Below are 12,038 nucleotides of genomic sequence, written 5' to 3'. Positions count from 1 at the left end.
CTAACTTTAATTTGCAAGCTATTGCATGAAATTTTCATATCACGTTGGATAAATTCGTGATTGTGATAACCTGAAATGAGAAAATACTACAGAAACTGCGATGAACCCCGTAGACATACACTTGATGGATGGGTGATTATGGGTCATGAGTTCATAATGATATGTCCAAATTTCTTGATACAAAAATCGTATAAAAGCTACAGCGGTGAAACTGGAAGATGTAGACGAGATCTCTGGTTTCGTTCAAGATGCGCGTCAGCATTCTTATTGCAGCCCTTGTGGCAACTGTTGCCGCTATTCCTACACCATTGAAGCACCATGCTGGTAAGCTTATTTCTTTTGAAAATATTTCATTTAACAAATAAAGAATTTTTTTGGGTAGAAATAATTAACTTCATTCCATACTAACATCTAAAATGATATTTGATCATTTTAATTTGTAGCTGATCAAGAGCTTCTTAAGAAGCAACAAGACATCATCTACTTGTTCGACCAAATAACTCAACCAATTCCCAACCAACAATTGTACAACCTCGGTTTCAACTACAACATTGAGCAGAACTTGGTTGATTACGTTGAACCACAAATTGTCAAGTATTACGTTGGTTTGGTCCACCACGGCCATGTTCAACCAAAAGGAACTCCATTCTCCTGTTCCGTGAGCCAACTCCGTAAAGAAGCTGCTCTTCTTACTAGAGTACTTCTTGGTGCTAAAAACTACAACGTCTTCTTGAAGACTGCTGCTTGGGCCCGCATTCATGTGAATGAACACCAATTCATCAAGGTATAAATCAAACGAGCAATAAATTCTTTGCAAAAAAGTTATCCATGCAAGAGACCTGAAAAATCAAAATTTCTGTTACAGGCTGTCATCGCTGCTCTCCTCCAACACCCAGACACCCAGGGAGTCATTCCTCCAGCTCTCTATGAGATCCTTCCTCAACACTACTTCGATGCCCGAGTTATCCACGAAGCCCAGAATGTTAAAATTCTTGGAGTTGACAACCCATTGACTGAACAAACTGTTGTCATTCCCGTCAACTACACTGACTACCTCCCAGGTGGTGAACAACAACTTTCTTACTTCACTCAGGATATTGGTCTTGCCCTCTACTATGCTTATGTCTCCCTTGCTGGATACATGGTCCCAGACGTAAGTATTTAAAGTAAAAAAAGTTCATATGAATAACATCTATAATCATTAAAAAATTTTATTTTACTTTTAATAGAACTTCAGTGGATACAACTCTCACGTTGAAGGTAGCCAACATTCCCACATTGGACGTGGACAAATCTACTATTACCTTCACCAACAACTCTTGGCTCACTACAACCTCCAACGTCTTTCTCACGGTCTTGGACCCATTGACGAAATTGACTTTGAACACATTCAAACTCCCTACCACCCACATCTCTACCACACCAACGGACTTCAATTCGCTGGTCGTTCTCACGACATTCATCTTTCTCCTTACTACCATGATCTCGTTAAGAACGTCCACGTTCTCGAGAAGAGACTTAGTGATGCTATTGACGCTGGATACGTCATCACCCCTCAACAAGCTTTCTTGTCTCTTTACCAACCCCACGGTCTTAACATCTTGGGAGAACTCATTGAAGGAACTGGCAAGAGCGTAAACCCACGTTACTACGGAAGCTTCCAAGCTGCTGCCCGTCAACTTCTTGGAAACGCCCCGGAATTCAGCAACATCTGGGAATACACTCCAGCTCCTCTTGATATCCACGAAACCGCTGTTCGTGACCCAGCTTTCTACCAACTCTACAAACGTGTTATCAAGCTCTTCCACCAATACCAAGAATCTCTCCCAGCTTACCAATATGACGACCTCGTTGTTCCCGGTGTTACCATTGAGAAGGTCATCTTCCCCAACCTTGTCACTTACTTCGACTCTCACGTTGTAAGCCTTGGCAACGGAATCGTTCAACCCGTCAACAAAGTTGAACAAGAAAACCTCAAAGTCAAAGCTGAAGTCCACAGACTCAACCACAAACCCTACGAATACCAGATTGTTGTAAACAGCGAGAAACCTATCACCAACGCTGTTGTCCGTGTCTACCTTGCTCCTAAATACAACTACGATGGCAAACCCATTGACATTAACCACCACAGACACTACTTCGTTGAACTTGACCAATTTGTCCATGATCGTAAGTTCTTGAATTTTTTTTTGAGATTTATGGAGTGGTAATGATTGATGATTTATTATAATAATTTTTTATTATAGTCCACGAAGGCAAGAACGTCATTGTTCGTGATTCTCACCACGCTCCTCACTTGAGCCACGACTACCCATCCGTCCACCACATCAGCACCTACATTGACAGCGCTGTCCGCTCTCAAGCTCCATACTACGTCTCTGAACCTCACCAGATCTTCGGATTCCCCGCCAGGTTGTCCATTCCTAAAGGTCAATACGGTGGATTCCCAGTCCAAGTTTTGGTTGTTGTCAGCACCCCTGAACCTACTGGTGTACAGTATGGTCCAGTCGTCCCAGCTCAATATCAGACTTACCAGAAACCCTACTATCAGGTTGTTGATGGAGAACAATACCATGAAGGCCAAGGACAGGTCCAGGGACACGTTCAAGGACACATCCATCACTCTGTCGATGTCCTTCCCCACTGGCACAGCTACGGAGTTTACGGAAACGATGGTAATTTGATTTAATTGAAAAAAAAAACTTATTTTCTTGCGATAGAACATATTTTTAACTCATGGCTATTCTCAATTTTAGCTGAAAAACTGAAGTACTACTACGGTCACTACCTCTACCAGAAATACCCACAACAATACCCCATCCCCCACGTTCAATACTATGGAGGAGAACATTACCAAACTGGAACTCATGGTTACGGACATCAAGGAATCCATCATCAACAAGGACACCAAGTCTATGGCCATCAATACCAAGGACATCAATACCAAGGACATCAATACCAAGGACAACAATACCAAGGACAGCAATACCAAGGACAACAATACCAAGTCCCTGTTAGCCACATCCAACAATCTGGAGTTCACGGAGTCCCAATCGTCCAACAAGGAGTATACCAAGGTGAAGGTGTTCAAGGAACAGGATACCAAGGTGGAGTAACCTACCCCTACATCGTTGGTGGAGTCCACGGAGTTCAGGGAGTTGAAGGAGTCCATGGAGTTGAAGGAGTTCACGGAGTCCACGGTGTTCACGGAGGCCAAGGAGTTCACGGAGGTCAAGGAGTTCACGGAGTTAAAGGAGTTGAAGGAGTCCAGGAAATCGAAGGAGTTCACGGAGTCCACAACACCTACGATATCAACAAACACAACGTTGAATACCTCCAGAAATACTACCATGGCAAACACATCAGTGAAGTGATCGGAGGTGCTGTATCCCTTGACCACAAACCTTTGGGATACCCATTCAACAGACCTCTTGCACCAAGTGCCTTGTATGTTCCCAACATGAAGATCGCTGACGTTATCGTCTACCACCACGACACTACCCCTGTCTACTAAGCTTTCTCTCAATAGTAGCACGATCAGACAATGATTGCTGATCTTTTTCAATTATTTTTGTAACTCTTCAATTTTAACGAAATAAATTGTTTCTGAATGCAAAATTAATTCTCAAACTTTTTAAAATATCCAATCCTATTTATATTACTGTCAGTTCAACAAAACATTCAAGTATTTTCTATTTTAGAAGCTAATTATGTATATTGAAAAATAATTATAGAAGGATTGCTTAATAATTGACTATAAAAAGATTAACATGCTTTTATTTTAGGAAAATAATTTTTTTTAAATACAAATTTGTATTATAATACTAAAAAATAACTTATTTTATTATAATTGTAATGATCTATTATGAAGTATAAATATGTTAATTAAACATTAAATGATTTTATATTATAGTGGCTATAGAGAACAAAAAAAAATACTTGATGGTATTGTATAATTTACTTTATCATTAATGAATGTAAAGTAGAGGATCCAGATGAGATTTTGTGTCTTTTGAAACAATTTCCTAAGAAAATACCTAAGATAATTTACTCGCCTGTCATCATCTCCATGAATTCTGAAATAGAATTAACAGCTGAGTCATTTGTCTGAAAAAAGATATCTCATTAAAGATGAGTGATGAGTACAAACCGTCAAAATCCACTGTTCCTGAGCCATCAGTATCGATTTCAGCTATTATGCCATCGAGGTCAGAGCTTGTTAACTTATCATCCAAGGCAGCTAAAATTTCTTTTAAAGTAGCTGTGGTGATATATCCATTTCCTTCACGGTCATAAAGACGGAACGCTTCTTTCAATTCTTCTTGCATAGCTTCAGCATCCTCTTCTTCTAGAAATCTTCCGGCAATTTTACAGAAACCATCAAAGTTCACCTTTCCTACATGATCAGGATCATTTTCTTCTATTATTGCATTTAATTCTGCATCGTCAAATAGTTGGCCCATTGTATTTAATATTGTTGAAATTTTGATAGTGTCAATGAAACCAGACTTTGACGTATCAAACATTTGAAATGCTTTTCGCATAATGGCTACTTTTTGCTCGTCTTCTTCCTGAAAAATAATTGAGTAATTTTTTTTATCATTAAGCATTTAAATTAATTAATTAATCATTCAGATTATTCTTAAACCAATTAATAAATACGTTCTTTGATTAACTAGATTATCAGCTAACAAGGAAATTGATGATATCTTGGTACAACAAATTTATTAAAATAATCTATTTTTTTGTTAAATACAAAGTTATATTTAAATCATCCTTAATTATTGATTTTTATTTAACTTTTCTTTTCATTCAATTTTTCATTTCTTTTAAATATTAGAAAAAATTAAAAAAAAAAATCGAATTTTTGAAATAATGCCTTCCAAAGAGAATGACTTTAGCACATGATAATTATTATTTTTTTTTATTATTATTAATTTTAAGTTTTACACTTCACAAAAATCAAAGAATCACTTAAAAAAATAAAAAAAAAAAAAAAAATCATATATTTCACTTAAAAATCACTATAAAAAATTTTATCACTAAAAAAATCCATTCTCTAAAGATGACAATTGATAAGACTAATGAACACCAAGAGGGAAAGATAGACCCTTACCATGATGGTTGTCTTGTTCGGCGGATAGAAATTACCTGACAAGAACCTGCAGCTTCTCCGGATGATATAAAGGCTCGTGGGGTGAACCAGCTAGAAAAGCTACAACTCGGCACAAAAATAGCGGCGTGCATGAGCCGAAAAATGAAATATGTTATAAGTGCTAGTCGAGGTTTTCACGTAGACAGAAGATCTGAACGTACTGTGACTAACTCATTCGGACTACAAACGTGTAATCCATTACAAGTTAATGTTTTTGATGATCCGCACCTGTTAAAGTTGGATCTATATCAATAAATACCACAATAATTTTTTCTTATATTCACTAAGAAAATATCATTAACAAAAAAAACATCACTTACTCTACATTCCAGATCTAAGAGTCATCATTAGTAATTGATGAAAAATTTTAATGAATTTTCAGGTCATGAGGAAGACTCCTACGTATTTCCTGGTTGGCAGAGCCCAATTTTATTGAAGTATAAATTACGTTAATATATTTAAGACTAGCAGCATAGCATTTTCTCCAATAATAAGGAGACGAAACGAAGTGTCGCAAGCAATTACGCAACATAGTGTTGATGAAGCCAGTACAAAATTATCTTCCAGTAAACTATTTGGCTCAATTTAATGAAACAAACAAAGAAACAATAGAAGACAATTCTTTCTAATAAATGAAAGCGATCGAAGAAATTTATCTCCAAGAGGGACAAAAATTAGATCTTTATTTCAAAGACTGTTCCTAATTGAAGGAACTATAAAATATATCAAGTTATGAATGTTACACAGCTTACATTGTGTTGAACAATTGTTGAGAAGCTATTGTGAATATTGGTGAACAAAATGCATTTAGTAGTCTAATAAATTCATCAATGAAAGAAAGATTTTATTTATGAATTCTTAATGATTCAGTAAATTATTTGTTAGCTGACATTTGGATTGTCTTCAACTATTTCTTCGATTATTTCTCTTTAATATGCAAATACAAGAAATTCAGTCATGATGATGATCCATAAAGATTCTAATTCAAAGAAATTGGAATGAAAGAAAATTGAATTAATGCTTGTAGTTTTACGGTACGTTTACTCGACAACACTCATCTCACTCTCCTTTTCAACTCTTTTTCATGTCTTCTCACTTCATCCTACACCGAATCAACGAAATATTCTGTGCCAATTTACAAAAGACATTTGTATCTGGCAAACTATCGCGTCTGAGATACGAATCGTTTGAAAAGAATGCAGTGGATGGTCCTTCTGAATTCCGAAATGTTCAAGAGACATTTTCGTTTTATTATGTATATTTATGTAAGACTCATCAGTAGAGTTTCATGGTTCATAGCAAATAATTTCTGTTACTATTATTATCATTTTTAGCAACATCTTCATTGACCAAAGAGATAAATATGACAACTACTTAGCCTCTCCAATAAAAGGCGAAGGATAACTTCGTGAATCTTTTGATCATTTCGACCTGAAAACACATAGCTGATGATGAAGAAGGCCAAGCAATATTTAAATCAACACGTAGCAGTAATTTCTTCATGTGGCTGTTGGTATTATTAACTTGATAATTTAACTGAAGGTTATCCTAAGATAATTTCTATTCTAATCTAAATACAAATAATCAAGATTAAGATATTAATACAATTATTAACCGGATGTTCATTCTGAAAATAATATTTATAATGTGTTGAGAGAGTAGCAAAAAATACTCAAATTTAATTATAATTTCTATTTTGTACCATACAATGTGATAATTTTATTTTTTTATTTAATTATCCATCTATTTTTGTTTACAATGGAAATTAATTTTTTTACATACTTTTCATTGTTTTTAATTTACATAGTATACAGTTATGCTCAAATAAAATAACTTTTTGTTTGATTTAAATACTTTTCGCAAGTTTCTTTGACTTATAAATTATTTACTGGGTTGGTGTTTTGTTTATTTTTATGCATTAAAGAGACATCTGGTCAATGCTCAGCTGGATTTATTCACTGAGAGAAAGAGTGAACACAAATAAAGGATATTTAAATCCTTCAGTTCACAGAAAAATAGTTGAAAAATATTTTTTTATAGTATACATATATCTGTTGAGAGCTAGAGTAGTATAAGTATTTAACAATACAGTAAGAGAAGTAACTATAGACAATTGTTTGAATTATGTTTATTTCTTGACATTTTTCATTCGAGTTCATTCACTTTCATCAATTCAATAATGAACTGAAATGATTCTTCTATATCTGGATTGGTTGGCTACGGGCCATTCACCACGAATAAGCTTGTGGGTTTCGCATATTCGTTTTTCACCCACATTATTATTACAATCGAGGATAGTTCGTCACGCGTCATCAACTCTGCCCAAAAATAACCAACATTGCATGACAACCGGAGCAAATATCTTTATGTAACAAACATAAATAAACCATCTATTTTCCATCAACATTTTATTTAAAAAATGAATTCTTTTCGTTGACTCATACATTTTCTACTTTAAGAACATTTTCTGAGTTTAGCATCAAACAAATTCGTAACTTTTTAAGACTAATTAATCAGTTTGTTTAACTATAAAATATATATGATTTCATTAGTGTCTATAATTTACTAAATTCTTCAAAAATTTGTAATGGAGTATTTTTAAAATAACTAAAAAACATTAGACACTGGTGTATATTATTTGTACTTAACTGATAAGAGGCATTAATGAGTTAATGAGCGTAACGACCTATTAGTATACATCTCAATACATTTTAATATTGCTTCTTTCTTTTTACTTTCTATACTTTTATCTTTTTTCGTACAATGTTATTGAATAGATACTTTGTAAATGTGTAAAAAATAATAGCTTAGTAATAAAAAGTAACAACAAATTTATAAACATGTTATTTATAAAAACATTTGATTGATCCAGTAGAATTTAAATAAATTCAATAATAACAATAATTATAAAAAATACGTCACAAATAAAATAAATATAAATATATATTTATATTAATGAATTTTTAAGAAAATTTTGAGCAAGTATTACTCAATATCTAGCTAATAACCTTATCCTAGGTTCATCTAACTAGAATACTTGGGGAATAATCATAATACCTTTTTAATTCAGACAATTTACAATTTTTTACAACACTTATTTTTTGTCTAATCTATATACAAGAAAATTTTAATCGTCGAATAGAAATACAATTTATGGTTTTGAAATAATTAAATACAAGTTGATATCAGTAGAAATCAAAAATGCCTTTAGAATTGAGTATCAGTGATGGCCTACAGACCTTGACCTTAATGAATGCCGTTGAATTCAAATGGAAATGTATTTATATATGCGAAACATTGTTAAACGATAAATGAAAAGATACGAATATTCTATATAGACTTATTGATTGGCACTTATTACCAAAAGTTGGTTTTTAATTACAATTATTTATCTTTCAGTTAACTATCGTAAAATTTGTAAAATATAACTCACCTAATATACATATATATCTAAAAACTCTCTATACACAGAAAAGTCTAGTATGTTGTAAACATTACCTGACATAAAAAATTCCTGCAACTATAAAAAAAATTAAGTAATAGAGCCATTTATGTTGTAATAGTTGACAAGTTTGATGTTGTTGCTGGTAGAGTTTCAGTATCAAGTTTTTCCGATGATCCAGCTTTTTTAGTTTTTCTTCGTTTGTTAAGAATTCTCAGACACCAAAGTATTGCTAAAGGAAGTGGTGTCATAATGGCACACGATACCGGAATCACTAATGAAAAAAAAACTATGTTAGATTTTAATTATAGAAAATAGAACGAATACATAAATAGATATGAAAGAAAAAATTGTCCTATTAAAAAATAGAATAAATTGATAAAAACATAACTTCATCAAGGTCTCTAGTATGAGTCTGATCGTAAATAACGTAAACAAAACTTCTATTAATATCCCTTTCATATGAAGTGGCATTTATATTAATTAACTGTTACTCACATTGATAAAGAATGACATCAATGAATATCAAACTCACTAAAAATTTGTGCTTTCTTAATTAATTTTTTAATCAACTGTCTAGTTTTTTAAAAATTTCATTAAAGAAAACTAGTTTTTATTCATCATAAATTCATAACTAATTGTTTATTGATAATTACTTAACTATTAGAACTACTTTATTGAAATTAAAAAAATAGCCGAGTCTCACCTGTTGTTAAATCTGCAGCAGGCTGAGGTAAGCTGAATCGAAGAAGGAAAATAGCAATTCCTGTATTTTGAATACCCGTTTCAATTGCAAGAGCACGAACATCACCTCTTGGTTGTTGAAAAATCGTGGTAATTACTAAACCGCACAAAAAGCCAATCCATGGTAAAGCCATTCCTGCTATAATAATCTGTAAAATGAATAATCAACTACATAAATTAAATCGAATACTGATTTTTTAATTTTATTATTAAAAAATATAAATGAAAATTAAATTACCTGCCAGGAGAATAATTTAAACAGATACAAATTAGTAACAATAGCAAAAATGGCAATAAAAAGTATTAAAATAATAGAGAATGGCTTCATTATTCGAGTTAATAATTGACTAAGTTTTGGAACTTTCTTTTGAATGAGATAACCAATACTTAATGGAACTATCAAGCTGAATGCTAGAATAGCTATATTTGTATAAGGTATTTTAAGATTGCCTTTATCAAAAATATATTTTCCTAAAGTAAAGATCCAGAAAGGGATAGTTCCTAAAAAAAAAGACATTACATGAATTGTACATTAAATGTATTGGTAAATCATAAATTTAAAGTTACAAATTCTCGTTACCGAAAGCTCCTAAAGTGGATATAGTCGTCATACCGATGGAAAGGGGAAGATTACCTCCTAAGAGTACAGTCCATATATTGGATGCTCCACCACTGGGACTAATTCCAGTGAAAAATATACCTATTTGCATTTCCGGTTTGTCAGGAAATAGAGCTTGTCCGATACCAAATGCTAACTATAATCAAACATTCATTCATACTATTATTAGATTTGCTTTGCTTCTAAAACCTATAAAATATTCAGCTTATGTTTAGCCTTCGATTTTTTACTCAAGAAGTTGTCAGTTTATACTTAGAGTTTTAGATTAAATATAAACAATTACCAATGGCATAATAATGAATTGACAAAAGGATCCAATTAATGGTCCTACAGGTTTCTTGGCAATTTTTCGACATACACTCCAGTCCATAGCACAGCCGAAATTAATATAAAGAATGAAGACAAGCGCTGCAATACTTATCGTAAATAGTTTATCAACAATTCGTTCTGGACGTATTACAGTAATTCTTAATTCTTTCGATAAGAATGTTTCCTGTAATTAAAACAAATATTAATGTAGCTCCTGCATGAATAATTAATTTCATTATTTATTCGAAGGGTTTCAACCCCTTGATATCGATTTAATTACTAGTGTGACTTCTCCGGAAGTTAATAAAACTTAATTGTTGCCTGCAGGCAAACTAAACATTTTCAATATTTCGTGAATGTTATAACTAATTATTAGAACTGTCAAAATGTTATTAATTATTTTCTCTCTAGAGTTTATAAATTAAATATTATTTTATGTTTTTTGAATAAAAAATAAAACTTACACCATCATAATCAAGTTCAAGTGAAATATCTGCTTTGCCGAGAAATATTCCCGTAATGTTCAAATTACTAGACCATGTGCCTCCATGAGAAATAAATTTTAATGAAGGTTCAGTAACGTTTATAATGTTTTTGTCTGAGTTGACTACTTTAAATTCCATTTTCGAAGTTTCAGCGTCATTTGGAAGAGTTATGTTAAATGCAACTGGAATAACTTGACCTATATGAATTTCTAAAGGCTCTGAATCCAATGATACTATCCATTCTTCCGCACTCGCCAATCCTAATAGAAGTAATCCAATGTGTAGAACCAACATATTCTGAAAGCAAAAAATGATATAGATTGAGGTCTTTTTACAATATTTACGTAATTCAACTTTATAATGGTCACGTTTATCATTCACAACAGTTTTCCTCATAATCTTAAATATTTCCTTAACAGTATTTCCCTGATATTCAAATGATACAAAAATTTCTAAGAAATAAGAAAATTATAAATTTAAAAAGTTTTATTTTATCTTATTTTTTTTGAGATTGAGATAAATATTATAGAAAGAGTGACATAAACCTTGTCTCTTACCACTGCTTAATGAACAATCAAAATTCAAACACTTGCTAAAATACCGAGAATTTATGATTACTAAAAATGATGTTTGTGAAGCTTCAAATCAATAAAAAAATCTCTACGTGACTGATAAAGAGTCAGGTTCATTAGATTAGAGAAATTATAGCTATAAAAATTTTATTTTGTCAATAAAAAGAATAAAATTTATAGAGTGCAATATATTATCTCAAGTAACTCATTGAAACTCTAGAGACTTGTCTAATAATGAAAAAAAAAACAACAATTATCTATTACGAAAGAGTTATGAGGTGCATAAATATATCGTGTATTTAATTGTTAAGCACATAGTGCAATCGTGTAATTATTATACCTTCTAAAGCATTCTAAATAATTTTATAAAATATGTTCTGATTGACAATCACTACGCATTGACTGAGAAAACTTTTTACTTATATGCACTGATTAGATAAAAAAAATTTACTTACTTTTCTAAGTAGGATGTCAAACCGGATTTTGGAATTTCTCTTGAGATTTAAAAGTAAATTTCATCACTTGCAAAAGCACCGGTACACTTAGAAAAGCGTGCTCTTGGTTGCAAAGCAGCATGTGTAGTTCTACACACACATCCTGTTGGATTGGACTTATTATGTATGAAGAAACATTATTCAATAGTATTTGTTACCTGATTCCCACTGCTACTAAGTACAGTAAGAATCAGAGATCAAGGTAACCTTGAATGCCT

General features: G+C 32.4%; 3 protein-coding genes across 5 annotated transcripts; 1 reads left to right on the top strand and 2 right to left on the bottom strand.

Moving 5' to 3' along the window:
• The first annotated feature begins 193 nt into the window (after window positions 1-193).
• LOC118073175 (allergen Cr-PI-like) lies at window positions 194-3,618 on the top strand. The gene is made up of 6 exons (XM_035093509.1): window positions 194-324; window positions 444-784; window positions 866-1,153; window positions 1,230-2,169; window positions 2,247-2,675; window positions 2,757-3,618. Exons 1-6 carry the CDS (start codon window positions 249-251, stop codon window positions 3,512-3,514), a joined length of 2,832 nt encoding a protein of 943 aa, XP_034949400.1. The 5' UTR covers window positions 194-248; the 3' UTR covers window positions 3,515-3,618.
• Window positions 3,619-3,862: 244 nt separating this feature from the next.
• On the bottom strand, window positions 3,863-5,326 carry TpnC25D (Troponin C at 25D). The gene is made up of 3 exons (XM_035093418.1): window positions 5,117-5,326; window positions 4,151-4,571; window positions 3,863-4,076 (listed from the first exon to the last, which is right to left on the bottom strand). The coding sequence occupies exons 1-3, from the start codon at window positions 5,117-5,119 to the stop codon at window positions 4,048-4,050; spliced, it is 453 nt and encodes a 150-aa protein (XP_034949309.1). The 5' UTR covers window positions 5,120-5,326; the 3' UTR covers window positions 3,863-4,047.
• A 1,942-nt stretch (window positions 5,327-7,268) lies between these two features.
• On the bottom strand, window positions 7,269-11,996 carry LOC118073111 (sodium/bile acid cotransporter). 3 transcript variants are annotated; one of them, XM_035093412.1, is made up of 7 exons: window positions 11,782-11,996; window positions 10,734-11,051; window positions 10,244-10,453; window positions 9,922-10,096; window positions 9,580-9,842; window positions 9,304-9,490; window positions 7,269-8,871 (listed from the first exon to the last, which is right to left on the bottom strand). In XM_035093412.1, the coding sequence occupies exons 2-7, from the start codon at window positions 11,046-11,048 to the stop codon at window positions 8,705-8,707; spliced, it is 1,317 nt and encodes a 438-aa protein (XP_034949303.1). In that variant the 5' UTR covers window positions 11,049-11,051; window positions 11,782-11,996; the 3' UTR covers window positions 7,269-8,704. The 3 variants fall into 3 exon arrangements, with proteins under 3 accessions (XP_034949303.1, XP_034949305.1, XP_034949304.1); XM_035093414.1 differs by lacking the exon at window positions 11,782-11,996 and adding an exon at window positions 11,667-11,683; XM_035093413.1 differs by lacking the exon at window positions 11,782-11,996 and adding an exon at window positions 11,312-11,340.
• Window positions 11,997-12,038: the final 42 nt, after the last annotated feature.

This window comes from Chelonus insularis, unplaced genomic scaffold, assembly GCF_013357705.1.
Source record: "Chelonus insularis isolate UGA/USDA-ARS -01 unplaced genomic scaffold, ASM1335770v1 scaffold_229_pilon, whole genome shotgun sequence".
In the NCBI taxonomy this organism is placed as follows: Eukaryota; Metazoa; Arthropoda; class Insecta; order Hymenoptera; family Braconidae; genus Chelonus; species Chelonus insularis.
This window is presented reverse-complemented; position numbering and strand designations above follow the sequence as displayed.